The 17146-nt window shown below is 49.1% G+C and overlaps 1 protein-coding gene across 1 annotated transcript in view; it reads left to right on the top strand.

The window, feature by feature from the left end:
- Window positions 1–3018, top strand: part of Etfa (electron transfer flavoprotein subunit alpha) — a 63070-nt gene extending 60052 nt beyond the window's left edge. Inside the window, exon 12 of the mRNA XM_032909388.1 lies at window positions 2759–3018. Coding sequence (XP_032765279.1) covers window positions 2759–2797 — 39 coding nt within the window. The 3' untranslated portion in view covers window positions 2798–3018. The remainder of the gene's footprint in view (window positions 1–2758) is intronic.
- The last annotated feature ends 14128 nt before the right edge of the window (window positions 3019–17146 follow it).

The following is a 17146-nucleotide window of genomic DNA, read 5'->3' as shown; positions in this document are numbered from 1 at the left end:
TAGTGCTATATAGTTTTAATTTGTATTTCATCAGTAACTAATGATGTTAAGGAGGTTTAAGCACATGATGCTTATTAAACATTTCTACCCCAGTCCCTTTTTTCCTTCCTTCCTCTTCTTCCTTCCTCTCCCCCCTCTCAATCTCCCTCGCTCTTTCTCTCTCTTGCTCTCTCTGATTTTGTTTTTTTTTTTTCAAGTGTTAGAGGTGGAAACCAGGGCTTCATGCATTTTAGACAAGTGCTGTGCTTGGGAATTGAACCATATTCGAAGTCTTCCATTAGGTTGTTTGTCCTTCTGTTGGCTTGCAGGAGTTCTCCATATCTCAATACAAAGCCGTTACCAAATATGTGATTTCCAAATATTTCTTCCCGTTGAGTAAAGTTTGATGTTTTGGTTTGGTTTGGTTTGGTTTGGTTGGTTGGATGGTTGGTTGGTGGGTTTTTGAGACAGTGTTCTCACTTTGTTGTCCTGGATGACCTGGAACTCACTATGTAGACCAGGCTGGTCACAGAGATCTGCCTGCCTCTGCCTCTCAAGTGCTGGGATAAAAGGTATATCACTATGTCCAACTTCACTCTAAGTTTCTGATAACCTCAGATATACAAATGTTCTTAATGTTGGTGAAGTCCAGTCTGTTCATTGTTTTCTTTCATTACTTGGGGTTTTGTTACTGTATCTGATGGTTGATGGCCAACCTAAAGTAATGATTTAGTCTTCGCTTTTCTTCTAACAGTTTCATGGGTACAGTCATCTGTTGTGAGTACATTTTTGTGTGTGGTACCTTCTCTCTTTTTCCATGTGGATCTCCGTTTGTTCTGCACCGTGTATTGAAGAGACCGTAGTGCGTATCCCCATGGGTGGACTTGATATGCCCCATCTTCCCATTACAGCCACTGAACTCTCTGCTCCCTCTTGAACCTGCAGTATTTACTTCTGTTGGCTCCTCTCTCTCTCCCTTCTTCCCTGCCCCTCACCCTCAACCAAACTTTGTTTCTCCTCTAGGATGATATCCTAAATTTTCCTATTCTACATTGTTCTCTTTCGTTCTTAAGAATTCCTGAGTTTGTAGCAGGTAACACCATTTGTCTCATTCTCCTACATGCTGGTATAAGATGACCACATTTAGAGTACTACCTCTAGTAGTAGAATTGCTCAACAAACTCAATATGCAGTTGCTGGACTTTTAGAATGTCCATGAAGCTCAACAGCCATCACCTAATCCAGTACATTTCAGTACACTGCAGAGAAATCACTTAGCCAGAGACATCTCCACTCTCCCAAGTCTAAGGGGAACATGTTCATCCATGTTTATGGCAGTAGACTGCCTTCTTTTTAAATCCACGTCTTCCTAAGGGCCCTTGCTAAGTAGAGTTGGGTACCTCTGCACTATCTAAAGGAAAATAAGAATAAGAACCCAGGCCTTTCAGCCTTTACACTTAGCATTTCCCCTAAAGGATTATATAGAATATTTGTAAAGTCTGTTGTTGGTTTAAATTGTTTTAAGACTAATAAGTGATGGTGAGAAAATCCCCTTGGCTCTGTTGTGGGGAATGTGGGGACAGGGACATTCTGAAGGGTAGTTTTGTTTTGTTATAAATGTTTGACCTGGAGAAAGATGTTGTGCTAGGACTTTTTTTCATGAAACATGCTGTCCCCACATGAGGCTCTGGGAGCATGTCCACCCTGTGACTGGCATGAGCTCATGGTCCCTCCACTGAGGAAAGCCAGGGGAAGTGGTGCCAGCACTTAGTGCTACCCTGAGCGAATGCCTGCTGGCTCCATGGTAAACACAGGCCTTTTAATAGGCTGGAGACAAAGTGACATTCGGAAGAAACAACATGTCGACAATTTCCTTAATAAATTTTGTAGGAACACATTATTTCCACCTGGTGGAAATGTAGCTCTCTTAAATAATTGAGAGGCTGCATTCATCAGTGTAACGGTCAACGAAGATCTCTGTGAGCTAGGACAGCCCACAGCCCTTTGCAGGACTGGGTAATTGATATTTTACACCAGTGGCCCAGCTAGTGTTCAGAATGTGCATGTGTCATCCCACAGTCCCTGTCTTGGCTCATGGCTGTTTAAGCAGTGAGAGAATATCAGACTCTAGCTACAGCCACTGTCCTGACAAGATAGGGCTGCAGCTAGCTGTTAGAATGGGCATTGGCACAGAACCTGCGTTCTAAAGAAAAGCAATGATGCTGCCTGTTTAGTTCACTTGAATATGCTGTCTGATAGCAATACATGTTAAGAAAGCCAATGAAATGTCTGTGCAGTGTGCAGTGCAAGAATGAGAGAGATGCTTAAGGAGGTGGCAGTTGTGAGTAGTGACACTGTGCAGACTTGAAGGAAAGTGAGGTGCACAGTGATGGAAGGAAGGATGCTGGGGTACAGAGGAAAGTAGGAAGGATGCTGGAAGGATGCTGGGGTACAGAGGAAAGAAGGAAGGATGCTGGGGGTACAGAGCTGCTCTGAGCCTTGGAGAAAAAAACAGCCTCCTGCTAGGTATTTCCAGTGATGTCTGGGCAGAAGGTGGCTCTAGCCCCAACAGCCTGTTGTCTTCATGCTCTCCTCACGGAGGGTTTGCCGTCCATGTTGGGGGAGAGAACAAGTGAGCAGGGAGTGCGTGTGCCTGCATGGCACGTATTGTTGAGCAGAGGTCTGCCGTGATTTTAGCCTATGGCCCCCAAAGCTAATGGCCCTATCCCAGGGAGGGCTCAAGAAGTTTAACTACTACTTTGGTTTTTTTGTTTTGCAGGTGGTTCCTGAAATGACGGAAATACTGAAGAAAAAATAAGTCAAAATCATATCTTAAGGAAACTGTCAAAAGTATTCATCTGAAATCATAGAAGTTCATAATCCAAAGAAAGAAAATATGCTAACAGCAGCTAGAATGCCTTTTGATGAATCAATTATTATATTCCTTTTTAATTTTTTGTGGTTCCAAACAATTATTTTTGACATTTTCTAATTCTATAATAAAAAAGTATAGTAAAGTTTCACCTTCCTTTAAAATTACTCTCAGAAACATGCCTAGCTTCTTAATTAAAGAACAAATTGAAGAGAGGGAAGAAAATTCAATTTTAGGCTGGTGTGGTGTCATTCAACTTTAATTCCAGCACCCCGGAGGCAAATGGATCTTTGTGAACGAGCCTGGTTTACATAGCAAGTTCTGGGCAAATAGGATCACTTAGTTAGTCTGTCTCAGAGCTCATCACTGTCATCATCACCATCACCACCATCACCATCACTTATCTCTCCGCCTGTCTTATTCATGGGTGTTATTTATTTTAGACAAGATTGTAAGCATGGAAAACCTCATAGCCGGGTCACCCTAATATAATTGTTGAATGTCATATCCCAAAAGATAAGAACTGGCTTGGCAAATTCAGAGCTACAGAAGCTTGACCTCAAAAGTGAATGTTCCAGAGAAACAGCTAATGTGATGAAGTAAACCTGACTTGAGCCTGACCATGCTGGAAGTATCTGGCTGGTTTAACTTACATTTTAGTTGTCCATTTTAGGGTTTGTCAGTTTATAGGACTTTGCACCTGCAGAATGTGGGGATTGGTGAAGGAGGGACAACTCTGAGACAGTGTAACCTCTTATGCAGTCAGTTTGGTACTACTGTGGATGTTTAAAATTCCGCTCAGAAAATATTGTGTCCTTTCCTTTACTCTCCTGGATGTTTGCTCTGTGTGGGAAAAAGCAAGTGAAATCCTGCATCCTCCACACATGTAGTCCTCTCTTGCACTCTTCTGCCCTAGGGTTCTGATGTACCAAGAGTACAAGTCAGGATGAGAGCAGGTCTCAGAGAGGCGGGTGAGGCCACAGCCAGGCCTGCAGGAGAGTCCTCTGCAAAGTAGAATCAGAAGTACTGCTGGCTGGAAGCACACCTTCAGAGACTGAGCTGGTGCCCTGGATTGAGCATGCAGCACTGAGAGGAAGAGATAGGGAGTGAGCAGTGAGGCAAGGGGTGCTGGGATCCTTAGACCGCATGTGGACAGCCTGGCCCTCCCTGCTGCCTAACTCAGCCTGTTTTGACTCGGAATCACTTGCTGCAAAGCACTTTTGGCAGCTGTGGCACTTCAGCCTTGTAGTGAGGTAGAGGACAGCAGCAAAGTGATAGCTCTTCACAAGTCATGGACACGTCAGTACCATGGCATCCTAGAATACCAGAGTTGTGGGGCCTCTCGTGCCTCTGGTTGCCCCAGCTGAAGTAGTGAGGCACAGAGGAAAGGAAACCATAACTTGAACTGTCTGGGCATACATGGCTTCTGGTCACCTCATCTAAGTGACTCCTGTATCCGTCTTTGAGGTGCTTTTTAAGGACTTCTCCATTTACCTTCTATCCCAACTGCAAGGTAGGAGCAATGACAGATGGGATGACTGTAGGGGCACCCCACTGAGAGAGGCTGACCAGGGAATACCCCAGGGAACACCTTTCCTCTGAATTGAATGATTATCCTTTCTCCCACTTGATTCCTCCTGTCAGTGTGGCCCTCTTCTAGCTCCAAGAACCAGCATTTACTAGACACTTCTGGTCATTTGTCATCACCATGGCATTTAGCATAGCCAAGTCACTTACCAGGGTGGTAAGGGCTGAAGTGCTGAGAAGTGTCCATTTTGATCTCCAGCTGTCATTGAGTGTACAAACCTAGTGTGTGTGTGTGTGTGTGTGTGTGTGTGTGTGTGTGTGTGTGTTCTGCAGCACAGTTGACTTGTTCACACCTATCCCATAAGTACATTGTGCCATGGTATTCCCACACAATAGGAAATTGGCAGCAACATTGCCATCTTACAGGACCGCTGTCACTTAGGTAGGTGTTCTGCAGCCCTTGACTATATCATACTTGCTGTGCATATAGCCAGGCACTGTCCTAGCATTTGCTACGCCTCCAGTCTCCATAATGATCCATAAATTATAATCTGCTTTTGGTGGTTTACAGCAATAGTTAGAACCTCCATGAAGTTATATAACTTCTCCAAATTCAGACAACTTAACTGGAGCCCAGATTTGAAACTGAGCAGTCTGGCTCCAGCATGGTGATGTCACTAAATCTTAGTCTTCCTCAAGGAACAGGGAGGCCAGGTCTACACAGTCATCAGCCTCAGACAAAGAGCACTAGGTGATTCCTGCCACCAGTGAGGCATTGTGGTAGAAAGGAGAGGCAGTGTTCTGGGATAGTACCCCCAGAAGTTCATAGAACTGAAAGTCCCTTTGAGTGCCAGCTTGGAGAGTACTTAGAAAGTCAGTCATGTGGGCTGGGAAGGTGGTTCAGTGCTGCACAGACAGGCTCTGAGTCTGTAACTAGTATCTTGTAAAATGTCTCAGCACACTGAGATGCCAAGATGGGCATTGGTGCATCCATGGGGCCTGGTAGCTAGCTGGTTTAATTGCTGAGCGACAAAAAATACAGTGCCTCAAAAAAGAAAGTGGAAGGGGAGTGAGAGGAAGACAACCAAGGACAGTTGCCTCCACAAACACACACATCTGTACACACATACGAATATGTACGCACAAATATCCAGCTGTGGAGATCAGTTAAAGTGGAAACGCAATCCAAGAGGCCTGGTGTGAGGCGTCCCTTTGATCTTCACTGTTTTGGAACTGAACTGTCAATTCCCATGGCTCTCTTTGCTCTGGCTCTATGACCTCTGGAAACTGGAGGAGGGTGAGGGCACTGTGCCTACTACCCATGTGTACTTCCATCCCAGGTTGGGTTAGCTGCCCATGGCTCTTGGGAACCTGGCAGCCTTTTTCTTTTGCAGGACAGCCCCATCCCTCACACAGCCCCAGGCCCAGTGGTGACAGTGCTCCCAGCGTGCGCAGTGCTCAACAATGCTGCAGGGAACATTTTTGCAATGTTTGATGGCTGGGCAGTTGTGATGTGTGGGAGCCACAACCTGGAGTGGCTTTAGTTTTGCTTGTCAGAGAAGACACTGTGCTAGTCTCTGAGTCATGGGCTGTTGAAGGCACAGTTGGTCCCCACCCTCATGAATTTTACTCAGAAGAGAGGCGATTCAAAAGCAGAGAGCAAACACTTGGCACTGCTGTTGGATACTCCCCTGTGGGCCAGACATGGCCATTCTTCCTGGGCTGGAGGCTTTGCATTAGCATGTAGGGTGGAAGAGGAAACTGAGCTCAGTTCCTGTGGGTACTTGAGGCAGTGAGGGGCAGAGAGGTGGAGTTTGGGAAGTGTGGGTTAAGGAAGCCGGTTTGTAGGGGTCATTGACAAGTTTAGGCCCTTTCCCTCCAAACTCTCTGTTTCTCAAGCTTTGCTCTCATGATGGCTCCATGAAAGTATAGCACAGAGGAACAGTCAGTTCGTAGAGACGTGCCTGTGTTAAACCATTACACATCCTTTGCTAAAACTTTGTTGTCTGTACCCTTTGTTTTTTAGGCAATGTGAGCAGATACCCAAGAGAATAAACTAGGAGCTCAGCAGGCCGATCCTTAGCTTTTGTTTCGTCTTAGGGGCACATCGGGTAATTTTTTTTTGAATACTTTAAAAATCCTCTTTGCTAGTTGGGGGCTATTGTTTGAATGTTTTATAATTCAATGTCAGCATATCGGGCAGAGCTTATGGTTTGCCCAATAAAATGCTTCCTACGTAAGCATGAGAACCAGAGTTCGGCATGTAAAAGTCTGGCAGATATAGGGGTCACCTACGAGAGGCTGGATCTTAGGACTGACTAACTCGTAGCTAAACTAGCTAGAACTGAGTTTACTGAGAGACCTTGCCTCAATAAATAAAGCGCCATTGAAGAAGACTCCCAGATTTCAACTTTGGCTGTCCACATGCACGCACGCACGCTCCTGCACACTCTCAACTCATGCACATATGCATGCCAAACACACAAAGTAGAAAAAAAAAAAAAAGCCTATTGAGTGTTCTATAAAGAATTCTGTGACCCAGTGCCCTGCCACTTGAGCAGGTCTTGGTAATGGAGCGCCACTGAGTTTCTGTGGAAGACCCATGACCTGTCTGGAGGACTAGCCAAACCTGGCGGTGTATTCCCGATTATGGAGGGAGGACAAGATGGAAGCCATTTGGAGGTGGTTACAGGAGTCCTCTGGCTTCATGCCCTGAATGGGTTTAGCTGAGAATGCTCTGGTTACAAAATGGGTCCCCGGAGACTGTGTAAATGGGTCCAGTGCTGTGGGTGAGGCTGGGGGAGAGCAAGCTTTTCCTCCCAGGGTAGCCAGGGAGCCGGGTTGCCGCCAGAGCCTGGGCGTGTCTGCGACGGCTGGAGGGCTGGAAACCCCAGCCGTAAATGCGCCTTATGTTCTCATTCTGAAAGGAATGCTCAGTATGGCTGTGTTTCGTGCTGCCTCTGACTAGGGGGTTTGTTTTGGTGGACATAAAAGTGAGCTGGAGAAAGTGGGAAACCCAGAGAACCCGGCTGATTGTGCCAGATGGATATAGTTAGCTGGAGGCTCTTGACTGATAATCCTGTAAAAAGAGCATAGAAGGGGGTATACTGTCAGAATTTCGTGTAACCCTAGTTTTGGAGGACTCTGGAGCTTGAGTGAAGAAGACTTGCTGATAACCTTGGCTTTTAAAAGGCTGACGCACACCACCCTGTTAGTGGTAGGAGAGTGATTCTCAGGAAATCAGACGCCCAGGAATTTGCCCCAGGTCCCATAGCAAGTGGGAGATCTGGAACATAAAGCAGAAATTTTGGCAAATAAGGCTTACCAAGAATGGACCAGGTACAGGATGATCCCAATGCAGCAGTCTCACTGCTGCTGCCCTCTGGGAGGAGCAAAGGGCCAAGATAATGGCCAGAGATGTGGGTATTGACATGGGACCACACTGGGCTCACATCGACTCAGGGGACCCACACTGGACTCTGGCTTGGAGGTGCATGGCCTTTCCACTGTCCCAGCTTCTTTCACATCCCAGCTCCTCCAGGTATCTTGTCCTCTCCATATGCTGCTTCCTCACCTGCTCCCCTCCCAAGATTCTCTAGGATTCTTCTCCAAGTGCACGGCTTCAGAGCTCCAAACTTGTCATTAGTAGCAAGAGGCAGTGGTAGCTCTGAGGCGTCCTCTGAAGGAGGCTGGCACCTGCTTTCCATGCCATCCAGTCTAGTAGGAGGGAGGCCCTGGGAGGTTTGTCCTGCTGGGTTTCATCACCTTTGTTACCTCACAAAACTAGTCACGTGGCCCAGGCAGTCAGAGCAGATGCTGATTCCCTTTGGTCTCTCTAGAAGTTTTTTGCTGTTGTCCTTGTGTTGGATGGACCACCTGAGGAGATCTAGGCTGAAAGGTGCCTATTTATCTTTTCTCTTAATTTTTTTGATTAATAAGTATTGCTATTATTATAAAATATAAAATATTGTAATCGTAATTGTTAATTACTTGAGACGCTGCCATACTCTGTAGCCCAGGTTGGCCTAGAACTCTATACTCACACTCACATGGTTAACCTCTGGCTCTTCTAGGGCACCAGGATAACAGCATGGCCCACCATGCCTAGTTTCCTTCTCTATTTAGACTTCATTTTCATCATCTGCAAGACAGTGGCTTGAACTAGGTACTCTTTATGTTTTAACCTTTGAATGTGTAGACAGAGCTCACACTGTGTGGGTAAAGACCATACATTTTTCCAGAGTTTCGCGTGCCCAAGATGCTGAGCTGAGACTTTTAGATGCACGGCCTCATTAAAGTCTCAGGATTCCCCGTACCACAGATAAGACAAAAGCTGACAGAGTTGACAGCCTTGGGAACTCAGCATAAGTAGTAACTTTAGACAACCAAAGGCCTTACCCTGAGACCCAGCCAGGGTAGTCTGGAGTGAAGGAGAGATGTGGCAGCTAGCCAGGTTCAGAGGACATGGCTGAAAGAGACAGGGGTACATTCGAAGCAGGAGGCCGAGCATGAGCAAACACAGGCGTTCCCAAGAACAATCAAATAGTTGTTCCTGAGGCCTCTTCTAGGTTGCTGCTCCTCTGTGCTTTGCTCAGGAAGCAGGGGATTTTGTGCTGCAGAATGGCTCCAGTCTGCCTTCTCTTGTGGCACTGTCCTAACCAGGATCCTCAGTCCATGCTCCTTCTTTAAGCAGTGTAGGCGGAGGTGAGTCCTGCTACTTACGAGGCCTAATTGATGTCGGGAAGGCTCCTGGAGTGTGAGGTGAAGGGCACACTGTAAATCTCAGGCACGGGGCCCTGCCACAGTCATCACATTGTTTAATGTCCTGGCTGGCCTCCTGGGCAGTCAATTTCATTTGGTTACTCAGGGTGAGCAGGCAGCCTGCGCTCCTTAAGCTACAGCCTGAGACTCCGTATGAAATCATGTCAGCGCTGTGTCCTTGGTGGCTGGTAATAAATTAGTTGCGAGTGTCCCATCATTTTCTTTGGATAATTAAATTAACTCTGCGTCAGGACACAAAACCAAACTTTTGAGTCGTAGAGCCAAGTAAAGAAAGATTTGCAATATTGTGATTTCCTCGATGTGCGAGGGGTAGGTTTAGTGCCAGTACTGGAGAAGGAAAAGGCAGGTACCTCCCGTCTGATACTGGGCGGCTCTGAGACATTGTTTACAGGGGATGTGCCAGCAGCTAGGGCTCAGGAGCTGGCTCTTGGACCTGGGCAGGGTACCCGTCAGTCCACCACCCTGCTCCCGACTCTCTCAGTGGCAGCAAATGAGATAAGGAACATCTCCTGGGCATCCGCCCCAGAAGTGCTGAGCGTGCGCTGGCTAGCAGAAATGCACCCCGGCATCTATTATTGATAAGGGAGCCTTCAGATTGTGTTTCCCTTGAAACATTCTCAAAGGGCTTTCCCTTCCATTATGTCATTAGCTATCCCAGCAACCCTCGGGGGTGGGGCACATAGAAGTCATTATTATTTGTGTGTATTTGTGTGTGTGTGTGTGTGTGTGTGTGTGTGCTAGGGAGGGAGGAACTCAAGGGTTTTCTTGGAGTCACAAAGCAAGACAGAAACAGGGCTGGTCCAGGAATCCAGACACCCAGGCCTTGCACACGGTAAGGGACAGTAGCACCTAGCGCTGGGGTGGACAGGGATGAGCTGACTTTAGCCCTGAGGTATTCTCAGATACCCAGAGTCGTGAGAGCCTTTGTACGGCAGCTACAGGAATCATAGGAAGAGTTCAGCATAACATGGGCTTGAACCTCCTATCAGCAACCAGGCAAAGTGACCCCAGCTCTAGGGTCTCTCTTTAGTGATAAGAGCCTTGCTCTCTTGACTAACCCAGGATAGTCCTGGAGTGAGCGGGGACTCACTATGGAGGGAATAAACACCCTATACCAGCCTCTGGCCACACGTGGTCTGTAAACTCCTGTGCTTCCCCCCCCCCCATCCCTAGCTGTATGCCTTGGCCTGAAAAGTTAGGCTCTGGGTTTGAATCCTTGCTGGGAGCTCAGGAGGGTGACCAGCCATGCCACTCAGAGACGGCCTTCCAGTTCCCAGCCCTGGGTGGCTTCTGGCCAGGGCTGCAGGCTTCCTGCAGGCTGGACACTCACTGCTGGCTCTGAGCCTTGCTCTCCGTACTATTGGGTTCAGCATGTCAGGATGGTCACAAAGTCCCCAAGGCTCTAAGGGTGAGGCTAGGCAAGGACAGCAGCCCTTGGGCACAGCAGGCAACAGAGCACTGGGAGGGGAGGGTCTAGACTTCTGTATGTCTTTGGCTTTCCTGATGGGGCCTGGTTTGATTCCCCGCCTCCCACATGGCATCATCCACAGACCTGTGTTTGAATCCTGCCACTACACTTTACTAGTGTGCTGTCTGTAGCGGGGGCCGGTTATCTCATCCTGCAGTACCTATGTCTCCTCCCCTGCAAAGCAGGAGAAGTAAGCCCAGCTTGCAGAGCTGTGACAAGGGTGCAAGAGTGTCAAAAGCACTTAGGAAATAATCATAGCCATTTCTGTTATCACCTTCTTACTCCTGTGGCAGGTAGCAACCGCTACCTAAGCTGCCCCACTTCTGTGGGAGTCTCCCTTGGGACCCCAGAGTGGGCTTTTCTGGAGGACTAATGGGCAGGGAGCCTCTTCTCTGGGCTGGAGACCTTCTAAGGGGTGCTGGCCCACCTTCACAAGCCCCCCGGCTATAGCAGTCTGAGGAGCCATGAAAGCCAGAGCTTTTACCACAGGCCTGGAGTATCTGCCTTGGGGTTGTTCTCTAATGAGGGTGTAACGGAAGCCTGGCCCTGGCCCTCTCTCCTGAGAGGGCTCCAGAGAAGGAACTGTAATGCTATCTGGTGTCCTGTGTACACTTGTGATACCAAGGACAGCTATCTACACATTCCCGCGTCTCAGACATCCTCACCCTACAGCTTGGCTACTCTGCTCTCTGTTCTCTAACACAAGAATTCTCCCTGCTCTTGCAGTCTCTGCCTCCCTTATATGTTGCACCTCTGCTGCAAGGCTGTGTCACCATCTCTACCTGACATTCCATTTGTTCTGATGGTCTGGGAGGGACAATTCATAATCCCTGGCTCATGTTTTCTGGAAGTGGTTCGAGTTTGCAGTTGTGTCAAAAGTACTCCATTAAAAAGGAATGTTCTTATTCTTTTAAAATACCCTGTAATGGTTTCCTCTACTGTCACTGTCCCGTGGTTCACAGCAGGGATGAGTGCTGGGTGCTGCCTGGCTGTGGGTGCTGCCTGACTGTGGGTGCTGCCTGACTGTGGGTGCTGGCTGTGGGTGCTGACTGGCCCTGGGTGCTGGCTGGCAGTAGGTTCTGATTGGCTGTCCATGGGTGCTGATTGGCTGGCAGTGGGTGCTGGCTGGCAGTGGGTGCTGGCTGGCAGCAGATCTGCAGTGCTCACCTGGCTCAGGCCCTAGGGGATAATCTGCTTAATCAGCAGCACAAGCGCAGGACCAGGAACAAGAGTCCAGGAGACTGGCGGCTGGCTGAGGAAGGTGGCTGGTTTCAGTCCTGTGTGGGTAGGTACTGGTTACTGACCTTATAGACTCCTGTCCTGCAAATGACAGGGCCTGTAGTGCCTTCTCACCCATCGAGACTCAGAAAACTGGAACGACAGCCCCACACCTCATCTCCGAGGGCTCTGGACTTGGGGGACACCAGTGCTGAGCTCTGTGTCAAATGTACCTCCCACTAGTGCTGACCAAGAACATCTGGACTTCAGCCAGCTTCACAGGATTGTTGACATATGGAAAGGCCTCAGAAATAGAGGCTTCACTGTGCTGACTGGTGAGCCAACCAACCTCCAAGACTCTTCAGAAAAGTCTCCCTGTGGCAGGCCTGGCCACACACAGCACTTGCCAGCCGGTGTCCTTTAACACCTTTGTCACACTCTTGTTCAGTTAGAGACGTAGGTAGAACAAGACGCAAACAGGCTTCCCGAGGGAGCAGTGGCTGTTCCCAGAAGACACTGGGAGGAGAAGTGAGGGAGAACCTGGAGACAGAGGACAGAGCTAAAGAGGACCCACAGAGGAAAGGGGGGATCCGGGCCCTGTTCAGCAGACTTCCAGCCATAGGCCTCTCCTATCTGAAGGGGCAAGGCTGTTGCTTCCCTTACTCATGTTTTGCTCACCCGTCTACTCTCAGTAATACTTACAGAACTGGCTTAACAAGCTGTGTGTCTAGAACCCTCTACTGCAGCGGCGGTTTCCCAGGTACACGTAACAGCTAGAAGCTGAGAAGGACCAGCATGCTGGGGTGGGAGGCTGGAGATGAGGGCTCTGCTGGGTCTCGATGCTGTCTTCTGCCTACTGTTCTATTCTTTGCTCTTTGCGGCCAGCTTTTGCTTCTGTCCCATCATGCCCTGGGCACTCCAACTTCCTTAGTCACTTCTTTTCGCTTTCTAGATGCTATGACATAAACAAACTGAGGAGAAAGAGCACTCAGCCGTCTCTAGAGAATGGGCAGATTGTTCATTCTGTGTGCTCACCATGCTCCCTTACAGATTACAGACCTGAGGAAAGGGGCAACCGGAACCTTTACTCCAGAGGCGTTTTTGAATAAAGGATCGGATAAGATTAGGAATTCTTTAAGGTACAGGAAATTGAAGAGTTACACCAGTAAGAGCAGATATTTGGAACAGGAAGAGAACATGGCACCCATGCCCACCTTCCAGAGGATCCTCTGGAAAGGAGATGACAGACCCTCTTCACTGTGCCCCAACCACTGGGATTTCTCTGACCCGATTTATCTGAACACAGGCCTGTCATAAAACTAGAGGATATAAAGGTGGCCTTTAGTGGGACCCGTCAGTGTGTAACTCCTTGGTGAGTAAACAACAGGATGAAGTCTCCACAGCTGTGAGTGTGGCACGAGAGCAGCAAAGATGTTCCTTGCTGGTCCCTTGATTGGCTGCTGTAGGTTCCTGTGTTTCTTACGAGCTTCACGGTTTCGGCCAAGTGTTGTTAATAAAGGAAGCATTCCCAAAACAGCACCCCAGAGCGACAGAGGGGACTCTTAGACATCGGATCCACCCTCTCTGCAAATCTGCTAGGGGAAGCAGATACCAATGGCCAGTTCCTGTTGAAAAATGGCCAGAGTAGCATTGGCCTAAACGCAGGCCCAGCACATGTCTTGAAATCTTGCTTGAGAGAACAAATGACCCTGTTTCACTTGGATGGCATTAGACTTGGGGCCCAGTTACAGGTGTAAAGGTGGCATAAGGAGTTGTTTCTCTAAAAGGCCTCCAGCCTGCTTGTACAGAGACCACGTAGGGGTGCGGTGAGCAGAGGCAGACCTGCGAGGGATGACCACCCTGTCTGCCAGCTGGGGCTGACAATGGGCTAGCAGGCCTGGCACTGGGGTCTCTACACGCCTCGCACTAAGAGGCTTGGTAGGTGGGTGGGCTGCAGAATGAGGCAGATAACTCTTGGCTCCTGGATGTGCCTTTGGCCATGTGTGCAATGGGCCAACAGGATTGGGCCTCTGCCTTCCAGTGCTGTTACCTTGGGTGAGTTAAAAGGTAAGACCTTGAGTTTGGGGATCGTGTGAGGCTGGAGCTGAGGACCACTTATACAGCATGTGCCCAGTGGAGCTTCTGCTCCCTCTCGGAGCTTGTGTGGTTCACATAGAAAGTGACCCTTGTGTGGTCCTGGGCCTGAGACAACATGGCCACAGGGAAGACGAATGAACACGGTATAGAAATCCCACTGTTTGATCCAGCCCCTCCCGGGGAAGACTAAATCATGCTAACTGCTTCCTGATGACAGGCTGGGCTTGCCCGGCAGGTGGACTGGAGGGTGTGGGGAGAGAACGAGCAACGCTGAGACCAAAGATGTCTGTGTCTCTCCTTCCATCCCCCTGCAGATGGGACAAACTGGTCCCAAGATCCCCCCAAAGTCACTACTCAGCTACTTTTTAAAGCTCTGGGCAGAATTAGATCTCAGACAAACAAGCCAAAGTCTGATTTTCTTTTGTCAGGAGGCACAGCCCCAGCATCTCCCGGGATATTTCTCTTGCAGGATATGGTGGAGGAGAAGTCAGACCCACCTATATTCACAGAGCTTCCCAGTAGCAGATAAAGAAAAACAGAGCTTTTCGGGCTGTCTGTCTCCATTCATGGGTGCACCTGAGCTGATGGTGGATACAGGGCTTTCAAGCTGTTGGCCACAGCAAGTCCAGCCAGGGACGGTCTCAGGTTAGGCACTGCTAAAGGCAGGTCTGTTGTCTTGATTCCCCTCAGCTGTGGCTGCTTACCACCGCTCGCTGGTGAACTTACAGATCGTAAGGCTTCTAAGGGGAAAGCTTGTCAGTCCCTCTTCCCAGTGCAACACAGGAGATAGACTCATCTGGACCAATCCATACAGGCCATAAGGAGGCTACAAACCAGTCCTCACCAGACTCAGCAGCAAGGAAACACCCTTTGTGTATTAATTGTCATGCGCTATTGTTTGCGCCAAGAAGCTGGGGCTGGAGATAGAATTTAGCCCTTCTCCTTCAGACTCGTGCTGGCTAGATTTCTGTCAACTCAGCACAAGCTAGAGTTACTTGAAAGGAGGGAGCCTCAATTGAGAAAATGCCTCCATCAGATCTGGGTGGAGAGCATTTTCCTAATTAGTTATTATTGGGGAAAGGCCCAGGCCGTGGTAGGTGGTCCTGGGTTCTACAAGAAGGCAGGCTGAACAAACCAGTAAGCAGCACCCCTCCATGGCCTCTGCATCAGCTTTGTCTCCAGATTCCTGGCCTGTCTGTGTTCCTGTCTAACTTCCTTCATTGACCATCAGTGATGTGGAATCGTAAGTCCTCCCCAGGTTGCTTTGGTCATCGTGTTTCATCACATTTCCCCTAAGATAAGATCCAAGTATATTTGTCTTAAAGGGTCTTCCAGACCCCTTTTCTGAGTCAGGCTGGCCCTCTGACTCTGACACAGAGAAAGAACCATGAAACAGTCAAAGGGAGGCCTGTGACTATTATTTTCAGACACTATCTTGGTTCAGTTCAAGCCTACCTACAGTCAAGAGATATAGGTCCATTATTGTTTAAACTAAAAATCAAATGATGGTTGAATCATTTCTTCTTTCTTGGCCATCTGGAAGGGACCTCAGACTGGGACTCTAGCCACCCTGACAGCTCTGAAAGAATCTGAAAGCAGATCTGGGGTTCATCACCCATGAGACCAGCCTAGGACTGACCGTTACTATGTGGGACATTTTTTAGGGGATGGTTGCCTCACTCTGGGTTGTATTGTAATGGCGTCTAACATTCTCCTCTCCTCTCCTTCAGCCCTCCCGCTCCTATAGATGGTCCTGCAGATGGAGCACTAGATGCACGGCCTGTCATTTTCCTGAAACCCCCTGAACTGCCCCCAGGAGTCTTATCTCATAAAAATCTCCTCCCTTGGATTGACAGCCCCTAGACTGCACCCCCTCCCAGCCGGAAGCAACTAGAGCCGCCATTGGCCCTCCCCCAACAGCAGTCTCTGGAAGGCGAGAACAAAGGAGCTATAGATGGGTATAGATGAGTAAGGGAAGCAGTAGTAGGGCTCCATGAGATGGTGGCTTCTTGTTCCCACAAGGTACTGAGGAGAAATGATGAGAGGGCGTGGGGCCATGTGATCTCAGGCTTGGGGAGGGTGGACTGGTGGCGGTGGGGTAAGGAGAGGGTGGGTTGTAGGGGTCTAAGAGTGGTATCTAAAATAGGGGTAAGGGGAGGGTCCTGGAGCCCTGTAAAATACCCAAGCCTGTGTCCATTTAGCAGACTCCAGCCCTAGGGGATAAAGCTGTGATTTCCCCCCTCTCAAGGCTTCTCTTCTGTCCTCTGTGGTGATCCATTCCTTTTTCTACGCCAGGGAACAAACCTGGCAATCCTCCAGCACCACCCTTACAGATCTCACGAACTCAGGGGTGTCCTTCACCTACACATAACAATTCCTTCTCCCCCAGCCAACTTTCCAGGGTGGCTCTGTGCTCTGAGAGGCAGCTTCTGATCACACAGGGAGACCGCTGCCCCTCCAGAGATAACTCAGCGGGCCCCAGGAGCTGGAGGACGCCGGCCCATTAGAGCCAGGGCAGGCAAGCACCATAAAGAGGGAAGGGAAGATTTGAAAGATGTGTGCGCTACGTCGTCACAAATGGCTGTGACTCTCATCTTGTCGTGTGAAGTGATAGGATCCCTTAAAACAGCAAACCATCCCTTCCTGCCCCTGACCCATTCACATGAGAAACCTGACGGTCATACACAACTCGGAATGATTTTGGGCGGCGGAACGAGAGCACCCTGGGAGGATGTGGTGGAGAAGAAAAGCCAGAGCTGGGCCAGGCTGAGCCGGCTGCAGCCCAGCCCATTAGAAGACATGGGTCTCACCAAGGCTAGTGTGAGAGTTGGGGTCAGGTATCCGGGAAAATAACCCGAGATGGGCAGCAAGCCAGTGATCTCGTGCATGTCTGTAATTGGGCAGATGGCAGGAGCTGAACTCGGCTCTGAACCACGTTGAGTTTGAGCCCCAGGTGTGGGAGCCCTGGGTCCAAGAGCTGCTCAGGGGTTGCCAATGAGGGGGCACAGCTGTGGGGTCCACCCTGATGGAGAGAGAGGACAGGGGCAAGCACTCACTGGTCTACACGGATGGGCTCAAGGCTCTGTAAAGGCCGTGGGGCTGCCAGAGAGGAGAGAGAGCTGCCCAGATAAGTGTGCATCCAGTGAACCCTGAACCACTATAGACAATGGCAGCCAAACAAAAACCTCTGCCACCCAGAAGTC

Source organism: Rattus rattus, chromosome 8, assembly GCF_011064425.1.
Source record: "Rattus rattus isolate New Zealand chromosome 8, Rrattus_CSIRO_v1, whole genome shotgun sequence".
In the NCBI taxonomy this organism is placed as follows: Eukaryota; Metazoa; Chordata; class Mammalia; order Rodentia; family Muridae; genus Rattus; species Rattus rattus.
Note: the sequence above shows the minus strand (reverse complement) of the source record. Positions and strands in the feature narration are given on the sequence as shown.